General features: G+C 40.5%; 2 protein-coding genes across 2 annotated transcripts in view; one reads left to right on the plus strand and one right to left on the minus strand.

The window, feature by feature from the left end:
- Positions 1–5,404: 5,404 nt before the first annotated feature.
- On the plus strand, positions 5,405–19,372 carry KCNMB3 (potassium calcium-activated channel subfamily M regulatory beta subunit 3). Its single transcript, XM_070406766.1, has 4 exons — positions 5,405–5,492; positions 9,288–9,479; positions 13,500–13,698; positions 17,707–19,372. The coding sequence occupies exons 1-4, from the start codon at positions 5,431–5,433 to the stop codon at positions 18,070–18,072; spliced, it is 819 nt and encodes a 272-aa protein (XP_070262867.1). The 5' UTR covers positions 5,405–5,430; the 3' UTR covers positions 18,073–19,372.
- Positions 19,373–21,710: 2,338 nt separating this feature from the next.
- PIK3CA (phosphatidylinositol-4,5-bisphosphate 3-kinase catalytic subunit alpha) overlaps positions 21,711–27,802 on the minus strand; it is an 83,468-nt gene continuing 77,376 nt past the window's right edge. Inside the window, exon 21 of the mRNA XM_070406765.1 lies at positions 21,711–27,771. Within this exon, the coding sequence (XP_070262866.1) occupies positions 27,501–27,771 (271 nt within the window). The 3' untranslated portion in view covers positions 21,711–27,500. The remainder of the gene's footprint in view (positions 27,772–27,802) is intronic.

Below are 27,802 nucleotides of genomic sequence, written 5' to 3' on the forward strand. Positions count from 1 at the left end.
AGTAAGTTATCATTAAATATGTAATTTTCCATGTGAATACTTTCGCATGTCTACATCAGTAGTACAATGAAGTACACAGATGCTGACATCTGCATGCACAATCACCGTGGATGTGACAACTGAAAACCCTTTTGTCTGTTTTATTATATTGGCAACTCAAATACCATGAACAGCTTTGCTGATGGTGATTTTCCAAAACGTGAAGGACTTTTGATTTCTGAACAAAACAAGTGCATATTTTTCTCCACTTACATAGTACATGCTTTTTTTTTTTTTTGAAAATTCAGTGTATATTGAGAAAAATGCAAAGACTCTCAAACACAAGATATTTTGTGTTTATATGGAAAATGGAGTTAGGTTTTTAGCTCCGATCATTATAAACAATCTTTCCTCTCCATGAATGTCCAGTGGGACATAGAAAGGTCCGTGGCACTCAGGGAAATTCTTCGTTGCGTGGGACTTCCCTGTGCACTGCAGGACACCTGCCACATTTGGCCATCCACTCCACTCATGGTGACAACCAAGAAGAACCTCACAGGCTTCCAAAATGCCCCCCAGGGGGTGGCACTGTCCCCTCTGAGAACCACTGCAGTGGGCTGTGACGGTAATTGAAGTGTAGGTTAGGAGAAGCTCACTAAATGCCTGTTGAATAGAATGAGTAAGAATCTTGCAGATCCTTACAACTATCATTTTGAACTTTATTCCACACGTTGGAGAGGCTGTGGATATAAAGGAAGATCTAGACCGGGAAAGCCAGATGTTTCCATCTTTCAAGCTTACCCCAGGTGCTTGGTAGTGGCTGCCTTTAATACTATATGCCAGAGATTTTCAACATTTTTCATCTCATGGCACACATAAACTAGTTACTAAAATTCTGCGACACACCAAAAATGCATTATACTAGAGGCCCGGTGCACAAATTTGTGCATGGGTGGGGTCTGGCCAGCCCACCCTGATTGGGGCGATTGGGCCAGGCTGGCCAGGGGGAGGAACTGTGGGTGGTTGGCTGGCTGGCCCCGCCCCCTGGTCAAACTCCTGGCTGAACTCCCAGTCTAGGGGAAAATTTGCATATTAGTCCTTTATATAGGATATTTTGCCGATCTGACAAAAAAAATAGCTAAAATTTATAATTTTTATTCATTCACACCTGACGGTTATTGTTATGTTGGTGGTTGTCATTTTTTATGTGACAATCTAAGGGAAAAGAGGTCAGTGCCCCTCACTCAATAGTCAGGTCTTGCAGGTTAAAAATATTTTTGCGGCACACCAGTGGGCCTGCTGCTGAAAATCACTGCTATACAGAGAAAAAAGATGTAAAGCCTTAGACTCATGGCTGGCTGAATAAATGTTAGTCACTGGTATTTTTACTCATCAGAGCAGAAAGAACACCTGCAGGAAGGTGATGCTGGGTTCTCTCACACATGCCAGTGCCGATTTGATTAGCAAAGGTGGCTGGAGATAGTCATTAAGATGAACACACACACACACACACACACGGAAGATCCCATCTAAGACTCCACAAGTGGGTGGCACAGATCAGACTCCCTTGCTGTTTTTCCCCCTCAAAGAGAATGTAAGATCAGATATGACTTCACTTTTTTCATTTGTAATTTTTGCTTACATCAATAAAAACTACTCCAGCTGAGATGATGGTTCAGTTAGCAGGGGTCCTCAAACTACAGCCCGCAGGCCACATGCAAATACAAATATTGTATTTGTTCCCATTTTGTTTTTTTACTTCAAAATAAGATATGTGCAGTGTGCATAGGAATTTATTCATAGTTTTTTTTAAAACTATAGTCCGGCCCTCCAACGGTCTGAGGGACAGTGAACTGGCCCCCTGTTTAAAAAGTTTGAGGACCCCTGAGTTAGGGGTTTATTTATTCTCCAACACACAAATACATAGACACTCAAAGGACATAGGCTGTTACAGACTTTTTTGGTTATTGTAAATGACTTGTGCATCTCTGAACTTGGAAAGAGAAATATAGCTCTCATGAACATGGAGAATTTTAGCAACAAAGGAATTTTAGCTATTCTTAGCTGTAATAGGAGCATGTAATTGAGAGAATGAGAAAAAAAAAGTAATTTCTCCAGCATGATTAGAGGGAGAAATGGTTCTTTTTTCTCTTGAGTAAAGCATCTGTAAAAAAAAAAAAAAATGCTCTGGACCCTGGAGTTGGGAATTCATGATGCCAGCATCTTGCAATAATATCCTCTTTCATCTATAAATCTCACAGCAGTGTATGGGCACTAATTAAGTTTCACCATACTCATCCAACTCACACTGAGTTTTATTTACTTCCCTTTTACTGAGGAAAACTAGGGCAGAGAATCTTTACAGAATTACTTGAAGTTACAAAGCTGGGATTTGAACCCAGCACCCAAAGACTCTAGCCCAGAGAGGGAGGAGACCCACATGGTGGCTGGCAGTTGACTTCTGGCTGATGTTCTGTGGAGCAAGAAGTGTTCTCTAGCAACTCTGAGAGGAAGGAATACGCTAGGAGTTCAGGGAGGGCCTAGGGCAGTGGTCGGCAAACTGTGGCCTGCGAGCCACATGCGGCTCTGTTACCCCTTGAGTGTGGCTCTTCCACAAAATACCACGTGCGGGCGCGCATGTAGAGTGCGAATGAAACTTCGTGGCCCATGCGCAGAAGTCGGTATTTTGTGGAAGAGCCACACTCAAGGGCCACAGAGCCGCATGTGGCTCGAGAGCCGCAGTTTGCCGACCACTGACTAGGGGACCAAGAGCGGGGACCAGAGATCCTGACGTACAATGACAGTACAAGTACCTGGTGTCTCTTACCACCACATGACTGTCTTAGTTGCCATGCTCCTGAATGGACACATGGGATTGCAATGTATACCAATCACTCTAGGTTCTTCTTGAGAGGAAGGCTTGAGAGGAGTCTATGTGTGAATGGGACATTGCTGTCGGGGCACAAAGGGAGTGGTCTGGTATTGGTGGACAGAGAGGCTGGGCAGTTACCAAGTGAAGGAGCACCAGGGAAAAAAACCAAAGGGCAACAGGTTATATTATTTTTTCTCACTTGCCATCTGGGCGCTCGTTAAAAAGAAGGAGAAAACAAAGCACAGGCTAGGTCTGAGATCAGTTTCAGATGGCTCACTGGAACGGCTACACCTGAGACATACCCAGGGACAGACTTGTCCGGGACCCAAAATAAATCTATCTGGGCCTATCAGAACTTTTGAATTGAGACTAAAAGTAATTTAAAGTAACTCACTTTCTCTCTCTCCATACTTTCTTTCTTTCTTTCTTTCTTTCTTTTTTTTTTTTAAAGGAAACGTGTGTTTTTAAAAAATATATTTTATTGATTTTTTACAGAGAGGAAGAGAGAGGGATAGAGAGTTAGAAACATCGATCAGCTGCCTCCTGCACACCTCCTACTGGGGATGTGCCCGCAACCAAGGTACATGCCCTTGACTGGAATTGAACCCGGGACCCCTCAGTCCACAGGCTGATGCTCTATCCACTGAGCCAAACCGGTTAGGGCCTCTCTCCATACTTTCATAAGGTGAATTTTTAAAGATGGTGCATGAGTATTTTTACATACATGGAATTAGAATTAAAAGAGGGGAATGAGCCCTGATCAGTCTGTACTCGGAAGGGTCGCAGGTTTGATTCCTGGTCAAGGGCACATACCTTTGCTGTGGGTTTGCTCTCCACCCTCAGTCAGGGTGTGTGCAGGAGGCAACCAGTTGGTGTCTCTCTCTCTCACATCGATGTTTCTCGCTTTCTCTCTCCCCTTCCCTCCCTTCCACTCTCTCTGAAAAAGCAATGGCAAAAATATCCTTAGGTGTGGATTAACAAAACAAAACAAAACAAAACAAAACAAACAAACAAACAAAAAGAGGGGAATGACCGGAAGCCCCAGTATAGGCAGGTGCAAATTCTCGTTGTCAAATACGGTCTCACAGGCTCAAAAATTATTATATTTCTGAGGTTAAATCAAATATATAAAAATAGCAGCAAATCATTAATTTCTTCAGACAGAGTTACATACCAAATTGCAGAGGAATGTTTTAGCACATCTAAATCTGAAAACCAGTTATTATATTCACAATGCTAAGTTACAAGCAGGAGGCAGAGGCAAAAAAATTCTGATTGCTATCAGTTTTTATTCCAAGATGCAGTTCTTATTCTAAAGTTCACTAAAAACAAGTAGTTTACCAAGGACCTCGTCCCTAACTCTAACAGGAAAATAATACAAACCAGAAGTATATAAATTATAACTTTTCATTAAATAATATTAAAATAACTGCAAGAAACAGTTAATATGGGATGCTTACATGGATGTTTATAGATGAGATTATACTTACATTCTTGCTCCCACAAATATTTTGGAAAATGTTAAGATAATATTTTTATTAAAAAACATGCAACAAAAACCATACAGCAAAAGGAGTCCAGCTAGCATTCTATCATCCACATGTCAGTAAGCTACAATATAATAATTGATGTTTATAATTTGGGGGTTATTAAAAGATCCCCAAATGCCTTTTAGGTAATCAAAGAAAGATACAATGATATTTGATAGTTTTTAACCTTTGAAATAGTTTTTTAAAAATATATTTTTATTGATTTCAGACAGGAAAGGAGAGGGAGAGAGAGATAGAAACATTAATGATGAGGGACAATCATTGATGGGCTGCCTCCTGCATGCCCCCTGCTGGGGATCAAGCCTGAAACCGGAGCAAGTGCCCTTGACCGGAATCAAATCCAGGACCCTTCAGTCCGCAGGCTGATGCTCTATCCACTGAGCCAAACCGGCTAGGGCATGAAATAGTTTTAATGGTGAGTCACTTTATGGTCCTTTGGGTCTTGAAAATTTGGGCAATCACGTACGGTACAGAAGCATCCTCTTAATCAGAACATGCATGGACCAGAAAAGCCCATTCTCTGATATTGCACGCTAACAGGCACTTTGTGAAAGAGGAAGCGTGGCCAGGGCAAAACATTTCCTCTTTTTATAAACCTTGAACTGAGTTTGTCCCTCACCAATTACATAGGGTCCCTCGGGTCTCAGAACTTTCCGCCAGCCATTAGGTCTCTATGGCGATGCACCTGGCCGCCGAACCGGAACACAGGTGACAAGGAGGAGGCAGGCCGGGGATTCGCGGGCGGGGGGGGGGGGGAAGGTCTGGCTGCAGAAAACCTCGCAGGGTCTTCCTGAGCTTCTGGAACTGACTGCCCAGCCTGGTCTGAGCCCCGGGCAGGCCTGCCCTCACTTCCCACCTGTCCACCAGGTGGCAGCTTTGGAGGCGGGGTGCTTTCCATGGCTGTCCAGGCGGGGACTGCGGGCTCCCTCTGGGACCCCACTTCCGCTGATGCTTAAGTATCGCCCTCTTGCGCCCTCAGAGACCATGACTCAGGTGAAGGGAGCCCATGCTGCCCAGCCCTGTGGTCTCATGCAGCCCTTCAGCATCCCGGTTCAAATCACACTCCAGGGCGGCCGGCGGCGCCAGGGGAGGTAAGTCACCACCAGGACCCCCCGCACTGTAAGGAGAACCTCGCCGCACAAGTGGCTAGTCTGGTTACGTCCTCCGAGGGTGCCCACTTGTTGTGCTTCCCAGGGGACGCCGGAGGCGTCCCCAGCAGCGCTGACTAGTGTGGGCTGCATCCTTTCTCCTTGGCTTCCTCCTCCGGGTTGCAAGTTCTTGGAGGCCAGTGCCCTTTCAGACTCATCTCTGGCTCCCCAGCTCTAGATCATGGCCCAGCACAGAGGTGGTGCTGGGTGGAGTGAGAAATGAGGAAATTACTACCGGCTTCGGCCTTGGAGTCACAGGCCTGGGTTCAAATCCCAAACCCCACCAGCTCCACCCCTTAACCAGCTGGACGATTGTGATGTCTGTGGGCAAGTCACTTAATTTCTCTCTGCCTCACGCCCTGTGGATGAAGTGGGAGTAGTAATAGGGGATAGTAATCATTGCTGCATGCCTTAGCATGCTCTCTACATGATGCCATCACACTGTCTATACTTTTAGCCATTGTTATTAACCACCTTAAGGGGGGAAGTGAGATAATGTACTTCTTTAAAGATTTTTAAATTGATTTTTTAGAGAGAGAGAAAGGCTGAGGGAGGGAGGGAGGGAGAGAAAGAGAGAGAGAGAGAGAGAGAAAGAAACAGCAATGTGAGAGTGAAACATTGCTTGGCTGCCTTCTGCATGCCTCCGACCAGGGAATCAAGCCTGCAACCTGGATATGTCCCCTGACCGGGAACTGAACTAGCAACCTTTCAGTAAGCAGGAAGACTCCCAACCCACTGAGCCACACTGGCCAGAACTCTTCTTTTTTTTTTTCTTAGACCTTCACCCAAGGGTATTTTTTTCCACTGATTTCTAGAGAGAGTGGAAGGGAGAGAGGAGGAAGAGAGAGAGAAATATCCCCCAAACGTGCCCCCATCAGGGCAACCAAGGTATGTGCCTGGGAATCGAACCAGAGACCCTTGGGTTCATGGGCCAATGCTCTAAGCACTGAGAAAACCCAGCCAGAGCCAAGGCACTTCTTCTTTTTTTTTTTTTTTTTAAATATATTTTATTGATTTTTTACAGAGAGGAAGGGAGAGAGATAGAGAGTTAGAAACTTCGATGAGAGAGAAACATCGATCAGCTGCCTCCTGCACATCCCCTACTGGGGATGTGCCCGCAACCCAGGTACATGCCCTTGACCGGAATCGAACCCGGGACCCTTCAGTCCGCAGGCCGATGCTCTATCCACTGAGCCAAACCGGTTTCGGCGCCAAGGCACTTCTTAAAGGGAGAAAGTGAGATATTTAAGGTGTCCTGAGGACCTCTTTTCTCCCCAGGGGAATGCAAAGCAGAGGGGCTGTGAGTCTTAAGCTTCACTCCCCCTGCCTGTCCCTGGGTTTGGGGCAGAGGAAATCAGAAGTGGGCACCAAAGTTTAGAGAAGAGCAATGCAGAAGAGTGGTTGAGGAATGGGAGATTAAAAGCTTTCCAGCCTACTCCTGGGAGGGGTACAGTTCACTCTAGCCAAAAACCTGGGTGATTTGTTAGTGGTTGAAGTGGAGTTGGGAGCTGAGGAAGTGGAAACAGTAAACATCACCACGGTCATCACATTACCCACATCCGTCACCCTCTAATTACACTCAAGGGTATTTGAGAGAGAGAATGCAAGAGAGTGAGATATCGGGGTTTGACGGATGTGGGAGGTTGGGGGAGGAAGGAAGACAGACCAAAGAGGAAAGAGATAGAGGCAAAAACACTTGTCTCTTAGAAATGAACTAGTGCTTTTGTGAAAAGACAATTAAAGTGAATCACTGTATGGCAGACAATCAAACGGCAAACTTGCAATGGAACAAGTACTTCACATAATTAACCAGACAGAAGAGCAGTTGTGTCCTCCCGGAAGCAATACAGTATCCTATATTCATTTCTGAAATGCACAATTGGATTATTGCTCTCTCCTCTTACCAAACTCGATGAAACAAGTTGACTTAAAACCTCGTTTCCTGTTTCAAAAGAAGTTATTAAATAATTACAAAAATAGAAGGGTAGCAACAATTACCCCAATCTTTTCTGCAACATAAACAAATTACAGGGAAATATTACTTTAACATAACACAATGCTTAGAAATTCCATACACATGTGAAACTAGTGTCAGATGAATTATCAAGCTTTGATGAGCCACAGCTTCTTTCTAAGGAACACGTTTTGCGCACGTTATAATGTTGGAGGGAGAGGCTGCTGGCATCTGCAGGGATCACAGCCAGATGAGCATGTTCAAGGGCTTTGAGACTGAGTTTGCTTCAGGCTAAGCCAGAAGGTACCTGTAGTATCAGGAGTGTGAGAGTCAGTTCTGTCTGCAGGGGAGACAGCAGAAAGGGGTGAGTACTGCCTTGACTGAATAAAACACCTCCTGGTAACACACTGGTTACAAGTGGATGTGTATTGCTGGCAAAAAAGGAGTAAAAGTTCTGTTTACTCATCTCTGGCTAGAGAGCAAAATTAGATCATTCTTAAGTGCTTTGAAGTCCTTGGATGAAAGGTGCTTATAAATACCACAACAGTAATTACAGGGCTGTTTATGATCCCAGAAAACTTATTCAACAATAAGGAAATGATTGAGGAAATTATGGGGTCCTGGCTGGTGTTGCTAAGTGGTTAGAGCGTTGGCCCGAGAACCGAAGTATTGCCGGTTCGATTCCAGGACAAGGGCATATGCCTGGTTGTGGGTTCACTCCTTGGCCATGGTCAGGGCATGAGTTGATGTGTCTCTCTCACGTCAATCTTTCTCTCTCCCCCTCTCTTCCTTTCACTCTATCTAAAAATCGATGGAAAAAAATATCCTTGGGTGAGGATTAACAACAACAACAAAATTATGGCATATCCTATTGTTGGAATATTATTATGTAGCCAATAGAAGAGTTACAAAGCATTGCTGCTGACATATTATTATGTTAAGTGAAAAAAACAAGATTAAAAATTTTTTTTCCAGTGTTTAAAATAATATAGAGGAGGGGAATGGTCCACTAAGTGAACAGTAGAATTGTGGGTGATTTTCATTTTCTATTTTTTCAAATTTTATAAAACGAACATTACTTTCATAAATTCTTTGACATTTGTTGAGGCTTTCTTTATGGCTCAGTTGGTGGTTAGGTCTCGTAACTGTTCCATATATGTTTGAGAAGAATATATATTCCATGGAGCCTGAATCTCTACCATTATAGCTGCGTTTGTTTAGCTTAATATTTTAAGCCTCTTAAAATGGAATTACCTCTGGGACTCAACTGCCTTGTGAGAGGGAACAGCTGATCAGGGAAACTGATCACAGGAAGTGGTGGGACTAAGGCAAACGGGAGAACACGCTCCTGTCCACAGCCTCTGCTCGGCGTGGCTGGCTGTTCATAGGCAGGAATGTGGACCTTGTGATGCAGAAAATATTTTCAGGAGGAATGTGCAATAATCCTGAAAGATAAGCAAGTTCATAACATTTATTTACATAAAACAAAAGCTACTTTTACAGGTAATTCTTTTCTACCCATTGATTAAACAGGTCTCCAAAGACTTCTACCAGGTAGCATTCCTTAGTTTTGTTTGTTACATTCAAGAAAAAAATTTATAACACACCATTTTAGCATGTTTAGATAGACTTTTCACCAAGTTCTGAACATGGGATCTCATTGTATTGCATGGGACCTGCTCACAACCCTTAGGGAGGAGCAGATGGGATCATCCCTCCACCCCCCAAGGGTTGGTAAATGTTCCAACTTCTTTAGAACTGTCTCTTCCCCACTTCCTCCAAAGGACAGCCATTTCTACCTCAGGGAGGAAGAGAAATACAGACCACAATGGTGGAGACCCGCCAGATGAGCACAGGAAGCTGCCGTCCAGTGCTGGAGAGGACCGAGCCATGCTGCTAGGGTTCACAATGATGGGCTTCTCAGTTCTAATGTTCTTCTTGTTCGGAATAACCATCCTAAAGCCTTTCATGCTCAGGTAAGAAACGGAGAAAGATAGACCCAGAATTTCCAGTTCAGATCAGATACAGGCGCAGTGGTGGGGAGGCGGGGGCTGGCTTTGGTGCCTGCAGCCCTTCTGACCGTGGTCTAGGACAGGGATGACAGACTCACTTGCTCCTCTCTCCGTGCTGGGAAGCAGCTGGGTGTGGAGCAAGAGGTGGTAAGAAAGTGAAAGACATTTCTTGTCTGCTCCCCAACTCCAATCTCAAAAATACTTCAGACAATGAATCCACAAATTAGATAGTCATGTAGGTAATAAATCCTTCCCTTAATGTGCAGATATCCTAGGGAAGGCTTCATTTAAGCCTTCTACATGAGCACAATAGAAGTTTTTGAATCTGAGTTTTTTGAGTTAGATAATGTCTACCTGGCACATAGTAGTTGCTCAGTAAATATGAGTTCCCTTTCTTTTCTTTTAATTAGTTTCCTTATTAGATACATGTAATAATAGTTGCCATTATTAAATATATAATACTATAGGCCTGGGGCACGAAATTCTTGCACCGGGTTGGGTCCCTAGGCCTGGCCGGTGATCTGGGCTGGGCCGATTGGGGCCTTCCACCTGCTGGCCAGGGTCTTCCTTCATTCCTCGCTGCTCCCCGGTGGTCAGCACACATCATAGCGAGTGATTGAACTTCTGGTTGAACTCCCAAGGGGATAATTTGCATATTAGGCTTTTATATATAGATATGACAAATGTACTGTTTTATTCTATTTAAAGCTAGAGCAAACCCATGATGGAAGGAAGCATTATTTTAATTTTATAAATGAAAAAGCTGAGGCTCAGAAAAGCCAAGTAACTTGTCCAAGGCCACAAAACCAGGAAAGAATCTGCTTGTCATTCTGACATAAAGACTTCTGACCTCCTAAGACTTAAGCTTGCTGCAATGAGGGGACGGGGGTGGGGGTGGGGGGGTGGGCGTTTTGATTAGGGCAGGACAGGAGCTGTTTAAATTTGGAGAATGGCTCACATAACATGAAGTGCTTTGGGGGCGGGCCGCCCTGGGAATGCAAGCGCCATGGGGAATGAAAAGGCAGGTCTAGAATTTCAGTGAAAAGTGGTCACAGAAAAGGAATTTTTAAGATTCATCTCCCGCCATTCCGGTATTAACATTATTCTGGCAATAATGTGGAGGTGACCATCCACCAGAGTGCACAGTCCACTGTTAGAAGGCTCCCAGGGGGATTTTCTACCTGGTGTGAGCACCAGAGAATCTGTTCTGCTCTTGGTCAACCTACTTGTTTTAACTCAACGGACACCAGGCATCCTATATCTGGTTGTGTTGCTTTTGCTGCTAAGAAGCTCAAAGTCAAATTTGTCCATTTCCCATAATTATAAGGGATCTTAGGATCTGTGGGTCACGTGTTTGCAGCTCACTCTTGACTTCATTCTAGCTTTCTACTTTCCTTTTCCTGTTACTCCACTTTATATCTACCTATGTATCTAATTTCTACCTAATCTGCATTACATATGTAAACTATGTAATATCTATGTAAATGGAATAAATATGTGTGTGCACGTGTGTGTGTGTTTGTGTGCATTGCAGGTCAGAATATTTTTAAAAAATGTGATATATATGGGAGATGGTTTGAGGATACCACCTGCAAATTGGCACCAAGCTGTTGCTCATATTGAAAATTTACTTTTCTAAGCATTTCTGGAAATTGTTTAAAGGAATTTAGGGAGTGCTTCTCTCTCCCTTGCCTTGAAATCTTGTGCCAACAGAGATAAGTTTCACACCCTAATGGGTGATAGTTACACCTATGCCCACTCCCTTATACTCACATTCCTCAAATGATGGATTGTGCTTATTTGTAGACAAATAGACACACAATGCTGTTGAAAGAACAGGCTAATTTTTTTTAGTCCTAAATACACCCCTGGTTCCACCTGGGCTCATGCATAGGAAAGAATATCCCGCTTTCTATATTGGAGCTTCTTGAAATCTTTGAGGAAGGTTCAAATTATACTTCATCTGTCACATAGTGAGCATTTAGAGCTTAAGTTCTAACTAACTCAGATAAGCATCTATAATAATAAAAGTGTAATATGCTAATTAGACCGGATGACTTTCTGGACAAAGCCACAGTGGTGGGGGCCAAGGCAGAGGCAGCCGCCATGGCGGGCGGGGACTGAGGCAGAGGCAGCCACCAAGGCGGCGGTCGAGCCCCTTGCACGAATTTCGTGCATTGGGCCTCTAGTATAACTATAAACAGTTAAAGATGCCTCATCTAAATAAGTATAGAAATTAATTTTGTGTAAAAGCAGGCCAATGCTAAACCTGCAAGAGAACCTTTCCATTTTTGTATTTTCACTTGCCCAATATTTTACTGTTGTAGGCCACATTCAGTAATTTTTAAAAAATTCCCTGGGCCTTAAGATCATGTTAAATTGCATCATGGGTCTCAGGTTTGTTATATTAATAATGCGAAATGATGACTGATGGTCAAAGATCATAATGGGAGTGCACTGGTACAGCTAGTTAAACAATGCCTTTCAGATAGTCTGACTTAGGGTTTGCTACTCTAACTCCTTGTTATTAAGGCACAAGGAAATAAACACAGGGACCCACCTGGAGGTGAGTGTGAGGATGCATGACGAGCTGCTCCTATACATTAAAAACATATGCTCTTACCCTCACTTGTTCTCTACTTAGTTCATACATATATGTCCATTCTCTTCAACCTCACCTCAGTCTTCACAGGGATTTTATCTGCCACTTCTCATTGCACCCATGACATTCTGTGTTTGTCACACATACCCAAATTCTCAAGGAATGTTTTCCAAATAAAATTTAATTCAGCACAACACTTACTGAGCCTTCACTGTGTGGGGGGCATTGTGCTTTAGGCTTTGAGGAACATAAAGATGAATAGCATGTAGGTCCTGACCGCAAGGAATTACCGACAGCAAAAACACAGTGAGTTTCCAATGAGAGGTTGCTTGCACGATTTCCATCGCCTCTTTGGAAGCAGAGCAGGTAAATGGAATTGTGCTTTGTCACCAGAACTTTTGGAGGCTGTGTTGACTCAGAGCCCTATGGTTGGACTTCTTCCAAAGGGTGCATTTTAGGATGATGAGGCGTTATGATATGATTTCTTTGAATATATTTTTATTGACTTCAGGGAGGAAGGGAGAGGGAGAGAGATATAGAAACGTCAGTGATTAGAATCATTGATCAGCTGCCTCCTGCAGGACCACACTGGGGATTGAGCCCGCAACCCGGACATATGCCCTGACCGGGAGTCGAACCATGACCTCCTGGTTCAGAGGTCGACGCGCAACCACTGACTGAGCCACACCAGTTGGGCAGACAATACAATTTCTGAATGTGGATCTTGTTGGTTGCAGTACTTAGGGTAATACTGATCAAAGTGTGGTTCTCCCAATACATGTATCTTAAAACTGTTAAATAGATTCCTGGGCTTCAACTCAGATAAACTGAACCTGAATCTCTGGGACTGAAGCATAGAACCCACATTTAAAAAAAATATATATACTTTTATTTCAGAGAGGAAGGGAGAGGGAGAGATAGAAACATCAATGATGAGAGAGAATCATCGATTGGCTGCCTCCTGCACACCCCACACTGGGGACTGAACTCTCAACCCAGACAAGTGCCCTGACAGGGAATCGAACCATGATGTCCTGGTTCATAGGTTGATTGATGCTCAACCATTGAGCCATGCCGGCCAGGCTGGAATCCACATTTTAACAAGCTCTTCATTCTGAAAATTCACTCAGGTGATTCTGAAGTTTGAAAACCATTGATCTAAGGGTTGGTGTAGTGATAAATATGCCAGGAGGGTCCTAATTGAGAAGGGACTTGGAAATTTGCTGCTATTTATTCCCTATCTCTGTGTCCTCATTGTGTGCCTTCTATGATGGTCCTACATTACCCGAAATAGACAAATGCCTCAGATTAGCACATTAGAAATATAAAACTAAGTTTTCTAGAGGGTGAAGATCATGATTTTATTTTTTTCCAAATTGGAGCACTCAGAGAGAAGAAGCGAACTGCACTGTTATCCACACACGTATCACGGATGATGGGATGGACTGCGCTTTTGCCTGTGGTGTGGACTGCCAAGGTCAGGGCAAGTACCCCTGTCTTCAGGTGTTGGTGAACCTCACCCATTCGGGCCAGAGAGCTCTCCTACATTATAATGAAGAGGCTGTCCAGATAAATTCCAAGGTGATGTTCTAATGAAAAAGTTCTAAATACAGCAATCCTTCCATGCCAGACTGTCACCAGCACGGTGCAGTACCCTGGGCCACCTCTAGGGATACATCTGTTTCCTTCCAGTGAATGTTTTGTAGTGGTCAAATCAGGATAAATGAAGCAAAAAGCATTCTTGGAGGGAAAATGGGGTAAATAGAAAGGGGAGAGATTTCAATTTCATAAATTGGTGTCTAGAATTTATAGGCTGAGCTAATGACCAGAGTCATTTCTGGGCAGTCTTACTTTTGGAGGTCCCACTCCCTATCATATCACAGTCCACCTTAAATCAAGCAAGTAATTTTTCTTTGAAGAAAATATGTTTTATTCATTTAAGACTGAGGAAGGAAGAAGGAGAGAGAGATAGAAACATCAATAATGAGAGAGAATCATTGATCGGCTGCCTCCTGCACACCCCCCACTGGGGATCGAGCCTGCAACCCAGGCATGTGCCCTGACTGGGAATCGAACCGTGACCTCCTGGTTCATGGGTCAACACTCAACCACTGAGCTATGCTGGCTAGGTGCAAGTAATTTTTCTTATCAGAGAAATTTAAAGGATTATTATAATTTTGATTTTATTTATTTTTGTTAATCCTCACCTGGAGATATTTTTTTCCATTGGTTTTTAGAGAGTGTAAGGGAGGGGTGAAGAGAAACAGAGAGGGAGAAAAACATTGATGAGAAACACATGGATTGGTTGCCTCCAGCACATGTCCTGATTAGGGCTGAGGATCAAAATTGCAACCCAGGCATGTGCCCTTGATTGGAAATCAAACCTTTTACCCTTTGGTGCATGGGCCGATGCTCTAACCATTGAGAAGTACTGGCCAGGGCAATTTTGATTTAATAAGTTGTTCAATTGGTTCAGATGATTTAAAGTATACCTTTACACCTAACAAAGTTGAGCTAGATTAGTTGACACCTTACATTTCGTTGTCTTCACTTAATCACTAATTTTAATCTGATGGTCTGTTTTCTATTTCGGATGTAATAATTTTTAAGGCCTCAAACATTTTTAAAGGCCATTGGCACAGTGCTCGGAGTGCCAAGTGGGTGTGGTAATAAACCCCAAGTTTTTTTTTTTTTTTTTTTAAATCAGCTAATAGAGAGGTCCCTTATCCACTGGCTCTGCCTCCCAGGAAACAGAGCCCAGGTGGGGGCCCGCTGTGTGGGCCCAGGACAAAAGCCTCAATACGCTAATCCGTTAGGGAGAGATTTTACTACAGGACATCAAGACAAAGACAATAGAGGGATCAGTAGGTGTTGAAAGCACATAGAGATCAATAAATATTTGTTGAATTGACAAATGGATTGACTTACTGTCCAGGAAGAGGCTGAGGACCTGCATGTCAGGAGCGTGGTCCTTATGAAGTTGGCCATGGTCTCTTCTGCAGTGTCTTTTTTCTTTTTTAATTAAATCTTTATTGTTCAGATTATTACAGTTGTTCCTCTTTTTTCCCCCCATAGCTCCCCTCCACCCAGTTCCCACCCCACCCTCTGCCTATCCCCCCCGCACCCCCCCGCACTGTCCTCATCCATAGGTGCACGATTTTTGTCCAGTCTCTTCCCGCACCCCCCACACCCCTTTCCCCCCGAGAATAGTCAGTCCATTCCCTTTCTATGTCCCTGATTCTATTATATTCACCAGTTTATTCTGTTAATCAGATTATTTATTCACTTGATTTTTAGATTCACTTGTTGATAGATGTGTATTTGTTGTTCATAATTTGTATCTTTACCTTTTTCTTCTTCTTCCTCTTCTTAAAGGATAACTTTCAGCATTTCATATAATACTGGTTTGGTGGTTATGAACTCCTTTAGCTTTTTCTTATCTGTGAAGCTCTTTATCTGACCTTCAATTCTGAATGATAGCTTTGCTGGGTAAAGTAATCTTGGTTGTAGGTTCTTGCTATTCATCACTTTGAATATTTCTTGCCACTCCCTTCTAGCCTGCAAAGTTTCTGTTGAGAAATCAGCTGACAGTTGTATGGGTACTCCCTTGTAGGTAACTAACTGTTTTTCTCTTGCTGCTTTTAAGATTCTCTCTTTGTCTTTTGCTCTTGGCATTTTAATTGTGATGTGTCTTGGTGTGGTCCTCTTTGGATTCCTTTTGTTTGGGGTTCTCTGTGCTTCCTGGACTTGTAAGTCTATTTCTTTCACCAGGTAGGGGAAGTTTTCTGTCATTATTTCTTCAAATAGGTTTTCAATATCTTGCTCTCTCTCTTCTTCTGGCACCCCCATAATTCGGATGTTGGCATGCTTGAAGTTGTCCCAGAGGCTCCTTACACTATCTTCATATTTTTGGATTCTTTGTTCTTTTTGTTTTTCCAGTTGGGTGTTTTTTGCTTCTTCGTATTTCAAATCTTTGACTTGATTCTTGCAATCCTCTAGTCTGCTGTTGGAACTCTGTATAATATTCTTTATTTCAGTCAGTGTATGCTTAATTTCTAGTTGGTCCTTTTTCATATCCTTGAGGGTCTTCCTAAATTTATTGGCAGTTTCTAGAAAATTTTTGAAATACCTTATAAGTGTGGTTTTGAATTCTATATCCTGTAGTTTGCTGTCCTCCATTTCTGTCATTTGTGACCTGTTTCTTTGTCTCCGCATTTTGGCTGCTTCCCTGTGTTGATAGAGTGGCTTTCTGAGGTGTCCTATAGGGCCCAGTGGCTCAGCCTCCCCAATTACCTGAGGTGGACACTCTTGGTGCACCCCTTTGTGGGCTTTGTGCACAGTCTTGTTGTAGTTAAGCCTTGATTGTTGTAGGTATCACTGGGAGGAATTGACCTCCAGGCCAATTGGCTGTGAGAATCAGCTGTGTCTGCAGTAGAAGAACTTCTGTGCTGGAGACACCCTTCTGGGGCAAGACTTGCTTCAGTGGGTCTTTGGTGCTCACTGAGTCTGCCCTGTGAGTGTGTCCCTTATGGATCTGAGGAGTTGTAATCTGGATGGTCTCACTCTGACCACTGGGTATACTGGCTCTTGGATCTCTAAGGAGGTGCTAATTTAGCCTCTGCCTGAGGCTACCCAGCAGGAGCTATGGAGAGATCTGCAGATTCCTCATCTTTGTTTGGGGTTTGGAGGTGCCCAGATGAGGCCCAGCTATGAAGCAATGCAAGCTGCTGTGGGGTCTTGGGCCTTCTTTTGGAAGTTCTGGGTCTCTCTGACCCAGCTGCAGTTTGTTAGGTAATTTTCAGATTGCAAAGGGCCAGGCCTTTCATATGCAAAAGCCTCTGCGCACAGCTTGGGTGGGGCGGGGTCTCAGGGAATCAACAGGGTGGAGCAAACAGCTATGGCTGCTCCTCAGCCCTACCCTAAGAGGCCCCGCGTCTCAGTGTCCCGGTAATCACTGCAAGCACCTCTGAGAGAAAGCCGCCCTGGAGTTCCGACCAATGCCAGACAGTCCAGTTTCTCCCCGTATGCGTCTGGGTCCCCAGAGACTTGCCTGGAACTGGAGTTCAGAGCAGTCAGGAGCTTGAGACTCTCTCCCGATTGAAAAAGACAACCGTGTCCTCAGTTGCCAGCCCTTTCCACGTGTGCCTCCGTACCTCTGCACTATACTTCCGCACCTCCTCTGAGTCTCAGTGTGCTTTTCACTTTCCTTCTAGTTGTAGAATTTCCACTCAGCCAGCCTTCCTGTGGTTCTGGATGATGTCCGTTTTGTCTTTTAGTTGTATTTTTGAAGTGGTTGTGAGAGGCAGCAATTTCCGGTGTTTACCTATGCCGCCATCTTAGTTTCTCTTTTTTTCTGCAGTGTCTTGACTCTAAGAATACTTCCCCACAGCCCTGCTTAATGCCTGGAAATGGCCATTTCATTTGGTGCCCATCTGCCAACCCTTCCCCCTGAGCTATGTAGTAGGTTTCATCACCTTGAGATGGAAACTCCCTAATAGCTTCATTTTGAAGCTATTTCAGCATTAATACTGTTAAGTGCTTGATATTGGTAAGAGTGTCCTCATCTTTCTTCCTCCTCCACATTCCTAGTGCTTTTACACACCTAAGTGCCACCGAGACAGGAATGACTTGCTCAACAGGGCTCTGGACATAAAGGAATTCTTCGATCACATAAACGGGACTCCCTTTTCATGTTTCTACAGTCCGGACAGCCAATCTGAAGATGTCATTCTCATAAAAAAGTACGACCAAATGGTTATTTTCCACTGTTTACTTTGGCCTTCACTGACTCTGCTGGGTGGCGCCCTGATTGTTGGTATGGTGCGGTTAACACAGTACCTGTCCCTCCTATGTGAGAAGTACAGAACTGCATTCAGAGATGAGGCAGGTGGCAAAGTACCTTATATAGAACAGCATCGAAGGAACCGAGCAATCTTAGGATGGTGGCCAAACTGAAGTCCTGGCCTTCAGATACCTGCAGTTTCTGCACGTGAAGACTTGATTATGCCTGCTTATGAATTAACCGTGAAGTGGCAGTAAAGTATGATATGGGAAAGAAAAACTTTTTTTAAATATATATTTTTATTGATTTCAGAGAAAAAGAGGGAGGGAGATAGAAACATCAATGATGAGAATCACTGATCGGCTGCCTCCTGCACACCCCCTACTGGGGATTGAGCCCCTACCTGGGGCATGTGCCCTGACCCAGAATCAAACCGTCACCTCCTGGTTCATAGGTCGACGCTCAACCACTGAGCCATGCCAGCCAGGCAAGAAAAACTTTGAAGAATCTCACATGTATTCTATTTATTCTGTAAATACACACGAATTCACCATCTTCTCTACTCCAAATCTCTGCACGTGAGCCAAGGAATCACTTTTTGTTCCCACATGGCAAAATGAGCACAAGGTAGCTGTCCTTAATTTCAGCTCTACCTAGAACTTGTCAATGTGGAAATAAATAATGAGGCTATTTAATCTATTGAGCACTGGACAACTAGCCTTGTTCTATGCCATACAATTCACATGAAAACATTTCTCAAAAAAATTCTTGGTGAAGAACAGTTCATTCACTATAGGAAGATAGTAATCTGGTGATCCCCAAAAGTGTGGCCCTACCATTTCAGTTCACCATTCGTGATAAAGGAGGGAAGCCACTGCCTGGAAAATTCAGTAAGTTTGGAGTTATTTATACTTAACCTTACCATGTACCATGTAACTTTTCTTTCAGGTACAGTTTTTAGTTAATTATGCTTTCCTTAAGCTCACTTTATTCTTTGTGTACATTCTGGTGAGAGGGAAAGATATGGCTAGAAATTTGTCGTGAAGTAGGGATAAGTTGTACTGGATGGAATTTAGCATTCATCTCAGATAATCCCCGTCACAGAAAAGTCCCATGTGGATACTCAACAATGGCCCTTATATTAAATGATGAGTCAACCATGGTTATTAAATAATGAATGTCACAAACCCTCCCAACAGGTGCTTTCCAGATCAAGCTGAATATGAGTTGAAAACAGTTTGTTCTGAAAACCAGTGTGCCTTAAAATGTTACTAAAAAATCTTAATTGGTGGGCAATAGAATGAGACTTTTGAAGCAACCTTTTTTTATGTAGATGTAACCAAACAAGAAACTTTGACCCAAGCCAATTTAATGCCTTTTAGTAATTTTGTCATGTTACTAAACTGAATAATAAAATTAGGCAATATCGACTTGCACAGTTTTGGCATTTTCTCCTCTTTTTAGTGTGGAATAGTGGAGAGAATGTGTCTCAGTGTGTAATTTGAGTTGTAGATCATAATTACAACTTTTCAAGTATTTGTTTTTGGGCAATTCAGCAGAATTGTTAGAGCCTCTCTCTTCCAATCTTTAGAATGGGATCCATCTCTTCTTTTATGGGGCTATTGTAGGGAATACACAAGATATAGAGTATATGAAACACCTAGCTTAGTTTCTGGCCCCTAGTAGAGGTGCTTAAAAATCTTAGTAGAAAACAATCTTTTGCTAAGTTTCAATGTTCAGCCAGCCTTATTCCTCTTCTGGCCACATACCCACAGGAAATAAAATCAGCACCTCCAAGGGATACCTGCACTCCCATTGTTCACAATAATCAAGATATGGAGACAGCCCATGTGCCCATCAACAGACTAAAGACTTGGTGATAGATATATAATGTGTTTAAGTACATACAATGGAATATTATTCAGCCTCCAGAAAGGAGATCTTGCCCCAGCCAGGTGGCTCAGTTGGTTGGAATGTCGTCTCACGCATCACAAGGTTGCAGGTTTGGTCCCCGGTTGGGCATGTGTGGGAGGCAACCTATTTGATGTTCTCTCTCTCTCTCTCTAAAAAAAATCAATGAACATATCCTCGGGTGAGGATTAAAAAAAAAAAAATGAGATCCTGCTATTTTCAACAACACAGATAAACCTGGCAGGCATTATATTAAGTAAAATAAGCCAGGCACAGAAAGGAAAAAAACTGCATTCCACTGCATTTGTGTGGACTCTAAAAAAGTCAAATACATAGAAACAGAGTAATATGATGGTTATTAGGAGTAGGGAGGTGGGGGAAATGGGGAGATGTTGGTTAAAGGATACACATTTTCAGTTATAAGATGAACAATAAATCTAGAGAGTTAGTATACACATGATGGCTATAGTTAATAGTGTATTGAGTACTGGAAATTTGAGATTTCAGGCACTCTCGTCTCACAGTAACTGTGAGGTGATACATTAATTAGCTTGACTGTAGTAATCATTTCACTCTGTATATCAAATCATCATATTGTAGACCTTAAATGTATACAATTCTTATTAAAAATAAAAGGAATTCAATCAGCCTCAGTACCTTTCATTGGACAGCTGGTATGGGGTGAGGGCAGGAAGCTATGGGAGAGGATCCTCCCCACCATCTTAGCTAAAAATATGCAAGTAAGGAAGGTCCAGAATGTGCTGTTTAAAAGGCTTTTGTATACCAAAGACTTCCCCGTAATGAAATATACATATGTATACACATTTAAATCTTTCTTCAAATTGAGTTTCTGTAGTTTTCTTAAATTAAGGGCATATCTCTATTCTATTTAAAAATATATATTTTTATTGATTTCAGAGAGAAAGGGAGAGGGAGAGAGATAGAAACATTAATGATGAGAATCATTGACTAGCTGCCTCCTGCATGCCCCTACACTGGGGATCAAGCCCACTACCTGGGCTCTGCCCTGCCTGGGAATCAAACCGTGGACTCCTGGTTCATAGGTCGATGCTCAACCACTGAGCTACACTGGCCGGGTTCTATTCTATTTCTTAGTAAGTTTGACACCCATCTAACAATATGCAATTCTTGGGATTTTTCTCCTAACAAATTCAAAACCACTAATTTGAAACCTAGAGTTTGTGAAAGTGTTGAAACCACAAGTGTTTGAATTCCTACCATTTTCCATTTGTATAGTGGTTACTTGGTTCATCATAGGAAAGACATATTATGCTTGGAGAACAAAGTCAATTTAGAACAATATTAATTCAAAGTCATTCAAATCACTTGGCAAATAAACAAAATGTAAGCAATTATTTGCTGTTAATTGTTTAGAAGTACTAAGTGTCAATGCCCATGTGCATTATGGGTCCAAAAAAAGTTCACACTTACCTTTTGGAAGGCTTATATTAACTAAAAGCAAAACCAGTTTGCTTCTAACCTACTTTCTAGGTTCTGTTCTTCAAGTGACTTGAAAAAAGTCTGTTTACACATACAAACACATTTATACATTCATGTATGTGTATACATATATTTCTGCTTAAAATACAAGCATATAATTCTTTATGCTTAAAGGAAGTTAATATTTAAGCAGATATTTCTCTAATATTCATCACTTTATTGGGGCAGAAAAACTGACTTTGAAGGCATAATAGTTTCAGGTTTTCATTCAATGTTTCTCAGTCATTATTGATAAGAACTCAAATTCAGCTAAAATTTGGTTATTAGCATACTGGTTTGCTTTTAAGTATTCAAAACATGGCAAAATATACTTATCACAGTTTTTTGTTTAAAATATAAAATATATGAAACACTAAGGATTATTTGGACACAAGTCAAAGTAATTTTCTTTTTTTAATAAACAGTGTGATGTTACAGACTATGAAGTTAAAGAAAAGCAGACATTGACAGTTTCTGATGAGCACAAACATAAGTGCAGTCACAGGCCAAGCTTCTTGCTAGGAACAGCAAGACTGGGAAGAGGTCTTAAATTTAGTGACACTATTATTCTATATTCTCAGTACAATAACACATGCACCTTGCTGTGTCAAATACTTTTTGGGCCATCATTAAAAGAACATTTAAAAACATTTTTCTCCTAACGAATGTAGTATATATACCACAGGACTTCAATTCATTGAATGACAAAATAGAGTGAGATCGATTTGCTACAATAAGTGGGGCTAAAAGGGTGGTAGGAGCTATTTTTAAAATTCCCAAAGTCAACATTTGATGCGTTAGTAGTCTTTTGGTAGTGCCACATTCCCCAAGCTGTTAAAGTGTTATGTTCCAAAAGGACACATTCTTTTAGGTTTTATTCAACTTAAGTACAAGGACAAAATCATATTAAAACCATTGATTGCATTTGAAATCAGAGGAAGGCCAACTTCACTGACCACTCATAGGAACATAAATTAAATCTGGTAAGGGGCCGTTTCTTATGAAATCAATAGATAATGACCACATTTGGAAATTTACACTAGAATTAAGGAGTTCAGTCTTATTAAAGATATTTTGAGAAAATATCCAAGTTGGTTTTCTGCCTCCTTCCTAACTTAGAAGTATTAACAAAAATTTTTCACTTAAAAAATGTACATGTCTCTTAGCATAACCACAAAATTATTGTAGTGACAAATTAAATATGATTTCAGATAGATTGATAGACCTGAATAGCTTACAAAGTACGTTTAAAAAGCCCCTTTCCATACTTACCAACTTGTGGAATGGAGTCTATGGTTAGTAGTGAAAATCAGTTACCCAACTATACTAAATGTAAAAGGGACTGCTTTTATTGTTTTTTTTCCCTCCCTGTTGAAACTTATATGTAATTGTGTAAAAATTAAGTCAGAAAATTTCCTGATGGCTCATAACTGTCACTATATGCTAGCCAGCATGGCTGTAATATTAACATATCTAAGCAAAAGGAATGGCGCTGCATTGATAAAAAAGAAGTGCAAAACTTTAATCAAGTGGAATACTTGAATGAAATAAGCTTATTTAAAAACTACCATCCCAACTTGGGAAACTCCTAATAAATTCTAAACTCTTCTGAATTTTAGAACCTGGATGTTTACATCTTTTATAAAAGATGCCTCTTGACTAGAACTAGCAAGCAGCGTGTATACAAATAGAAATGTGTGCACATATACACACACTAATTTCACTAATAATTAAGAAAAGAGAACACAACTAATTTTAAATATCAAATTCAAGAACCTAGTACCATGAACCTCCTAGCACTATGCCTTTGCCAAATGGCTGGAGCAATGATTAAATTTTTAACCAATTTTTTTTTCTTCATGTCTCCAATGCCATTAAAAACAAGGCATGCCAACTCTGGCTATAAATCTCAAATACAGTGCTCTGCAAATTTCGGTAATATCAGAGCCTAAAGTATTGGATTGTGACTCATCTATTTTATTTCCTTATTAACCTTCTGAGGTAGAGTTACCAATCTAATTTTATCAGGACCACAGTTATCTTGAGCTAAGCCCTAGTCTTTTCAAAAAGTGAACATAACGTTTAACAGAAAAGAAAAAAGGCTTTCCAGGCCATGGCACATAAGATTCATTTACAATTTTTAATGTAATAATTAAAAAATAAAAATGGTTTGTGTCTATATTTAAAAAAAACAGCCCAGCTGTATTATTCTGTCACCAAGAATGATTATCTGAGTATCTTGTCAATGCTGAATCTTATAGTTCAGCCTTCACAATCCCATCCTTGATGAAGGGTTAATTCCCTTGTGGTATGCACAATATATTCTCACAACTTTCAGCCTTCTTTCATGCCACATCTGAGCAGGATATGAAGAATGTAATTCATTCAAACAACTCCTCCCTGTTTTGTACCCCCCTCACCCCCGATTCCCCTCTTCTCAAACACATCTGAAGTATGAAAGTTGTTTTTAAATAGTAGAAGCACCACAATCCATTAACACCATATATGGCCTTTCAATTGAAATACTACAGTGATGTCCTGGACATCAAAATTCATTTTTTAAGGTGGATTCTGAGTGTGTGGGTCCAGCCCAGGTCTGCTGTTGGTGCAGGCAATGAAACAAAAGGAACTTTATAACATTCACAAAGAGTTAACCTGCTGGCTTTAAACTAATGCTAGGAATTAAATTTCTCCAAAGAGCTGGCCAGCATAGGCAATAGCCAGAATATGAATTAAATGGATTTACAAAATCATTAAGAAACAAATTCAGGTTTATATGCTATGAAATTTCCATGGTGCCTTTAGAATAGATGGGCTGCTTATAATTTTTTAAGAATGCCAAATCATGCAGTTTTTGATGGAAAAAATACAGTTGGACTGTGTTTTACCTATGTGAAAATTACCAATCCACTTAAAATAAAATCCAAGAGGGTATATACATTCTAATCAAGTCATTGATTATTTTCCTGACTAATAAGAACTACGCTTTACACAAAATACTTTATCAGCAGTTGTTTTCATCAAAAAACCAATAGTTATAGTTTCACAGTTGAAAAAGTTACACATTAAAATATTTTACAATTCATTGTATATTCACCAGGTTCCATTTCCTAAAGGGCTTGTAATATAAAGCAGAGTAGAAGGGAAAACCTCAAAGTTGATTACTTTGACACTAAGTTTTACACAGGACACTAAGAACCACAAAAAGCTTAGGTTCTATCAGAAAATAGAGACCAAATTCCATTCTTGATTAAAAAATCCAATTAGAAACATCTTTTAAAAAAACACACCAAATTCCACAATATGATTAACAGATTTCAAATTAACAGCAGTGTAAAAAATTTTAAAATACACAATTTTGTATAGCTGAGAATGTAACAAAAAGTTAAAGCATGATTTTCGAACAGTGGGTTATTTCTTGCTAGAATGTGTTTAAAATTAGGTCTTACTTTCTTTAAACCTGCTCCTCCCCCCTCCAAAATAGTCATTGAAGGAAATATTGCTCATGTGACCAAATGAAACTGTAGAGCCAATAGTTAGTTATACCACATTCAATGACGTATGGCTGGCCATAGGGAGTGATCAATTGGAATTGATTTCTGATCCTAAAGTACCTGGAAGCAACTATGTTGTCATAATTTAAAACAGCCTAGTCTCCCATATAGCATTTAATTCAGTTTTTGGTTCTTTGTCTTCTGAGAACCACCTGTCCCTTTTTTCTTATTTTTAATGCTGTTTGCCTAAACTCTGCTTGGATTTGTTTAATATTTACTTTGCTTTTAGCTAGATCACTTAATCTCTATTCTTTATAAAATGTGTTTAAACCTCTCAAACAGACTTAATTTGGTTGTAATAACTCTTGAAAATAAATGCCAATGATGAAATATGGTATGTGGCATGTGTTTTAATGGTGGAGAGGTCCCAGGGAAAGTGGACTAACTGAATTAATGTGGAAAGAGCAAAAAATTGTATAAATTCTGTGCAAGGAAGCTCAAAGCTTTTTTGGCACTCAGGTAAAACACGGTTGGTTCTCTGTTAAAACTTCACTTTCCACCAACAGAGTCTCAGACTTGTATCATTTCAGTGAGTTTTCCTGTAATCAATTCCTGATACAGAAAAGACTGGGATGGTAGTATGTATTATAACTGAATAGATCTAAGACACAAAATATGAATGATGAAGTTTTAATAAGTTATGAAATCTTCTGCAAAAGAATAGACTGTTTTCCTGCTTAATAGAGTTTAAATTCTTCTGAACTATTCCAAAACAGTTTAGAGAAATAAATTCCCCTAATCTTCAAATTTATTTTTCCTGTTGGCAATATTATATACATGCCTTAGTGAAGTACCTAAATCTTCAATAATTACACCCTTTAAGGGTTCTAAAATAGCCAAATATTAAGAGTATTTGTATTAGAGTCCTTGTTCGCTATTCAAGACTATAGGTAACTGATTTCCTAAGTGAAGGTTTTTCAGTGATGCTGTTTAACTAGAGTATACAATGTGTGCTCTTTATGAAGTTGTATTCCAATCATATGCCTAATCTAGAAAACTGTCAGTAAATTATTGCACTTTCTCTGGTGTGGCACCTGAACATTTGCTAAAACTATTTCCTAGGGAATTAATCATTCATTTCAAATACTGAGTAAAATATCAGATTCTGGAGTGATGACTAGCCTTAGCCCCTACATCTTGGGTTAATGTTTTTCAAAATGTTTAAGAATGTATCCTGTGCTCAACTGCAATTTAATGAAGTTCTCTGGAGAGTGAGCCCCGACCACTTGGAAATGGGACATAATCCTGCTTTTATTATTGAGATACTGGATAAATAGCCTACAATGGTAAAAAGTTCATGGTTTCTATTTCCCCATATTATAAAGTATTATTCATGAGCATACCTCTGTAGAGGGTTTAAGCAATCAGGAAGATACTCTAAATTGTATTAATTTTGGTAACTAATTTCATACCATTGAGGCATTCTGAACTATAAAAGAGGATGGAAGATGGGGGATTCATGTAAAAAGAGAAAGAAAAAAAAAGGATAAACTTTCATCTGTTTTCTTTTAGTAGTTATTCACTAGTATTGGTATAAATGGGATAGTGCCTGAGCCTTCTCCAAAGACCAAGAGAAGAGCTGACCATTGCTGATATGAACAATAAAAAATTTGGGGTGCAAAACAATGCATGACTATGGGACAGATCATGAAATAAAGAATATATATTAATGATAGTTTCTATAATATAAATAGCCTTTAATAAAAAAAATAATCTTTTTAATAACATTAATACTCACTTCTATTTTTCTGGAAAACATGCATGAAAAATGTATTCAATTCATCAATTGCAAAAGGAGGAAAAAAATCAACTTAAGGTGAATACTGTACAATTCTGAAGCAGGAACCATTCCTGCTCATTCTTTCTCTATGATTATTTTACTTTATGGGCCCCCAGAATTTCCCTGGGAAATAAGAATCAGATTCTTGCAAATACTGTTCAGAAAAAACCCAAAAGCCACCCTATAACAGGTCTCATTTGTGACTGCTTCCAAAACTTTGCAGATAAGACCCCAAATCATCAAAAGGTTTGATTAAGAAAGAAAAGTCTCTGGTGAAATCTCAAGAGTCCCTTCCACTCCAAGCATTTTTCTTCATTAAACAAGGAGTCAAAAACCCACTTCAAACTATAAGTTGAACAGCAATGAAAAAAATAAGAAATTTCATTATTTCCCATCTTAATGTAATTTAACATCAAACTCCAGTTTATCTGGACCTAATGCAATAGTAGACTTTGCGTGTCCACATTTCATAACATAGAACATTTGCAAGACAAAAAAGAGCATCATTCTTTTTCCTTCTCCATCATTTCTATATATTTTGGGTTTTTTTTGTTTGTTTTGTTTTTTAAAAAAAGATACAAACAATCTTCAAAGTTTACCTTTTTGGACTTAAGGCATAACATTAAATTGCGCATTATTCTAAAGCTTAATTTTGAAATGAACTAGTTTAGTGCTATCAAACCCTGTTTGCATTTGCATTATTTAAATTATATAGTATTTTATTTCTGTTCTTGCTGTAAATTCTAATGCTGTTCTTGGATTGTGCAATTCCTATGCAATCAGTCTTTGCCTGTTGACAGTTATTAACAGTGCAGACTAGAATCCAATATCGAGCTTTCAATTTCTTAGTGATCATTCAGTTCAAAGCATGCTGCTTAATTGTGTGGAAGATCCAATCCATTTTTGTTGTCCAGCCACCATGATGTGCATCATTCATTTGTTTCATGAAATATTCCAAAGCCTCTTGCTCAGTTTTATCTAAAGCTAGGGTCTTTCGAATGTATGCAATATCATCAAAAGATTGTAGTTCTGGCATCCCAGAGCCAAGCATCATTGAGAAAAGATTTATGAAGAGATTAGCATGCTGCCGGATAGCTAGATAAGCTTTGTAACACATCTCCTGAAACCTACAAGTAATAAGAACAAGTTGGTTAGTAT

This window comes from Myotis yumanensis, unplaced genomic scaffold, assembly GCF_028538775.1.
Source record: "Myotis yumanensis isolate MYYU_CA2020_CCGP unplaced genomic scaffold, mMyoYum1.0.hap1 SCAF_2, whole genome shotgun sequence".
NCBI lineage: Eukaryota > Metazoa > Chordata > Mammalia > Chiroptera > Vespertilionidae > Myotis > Myotis yumanensis.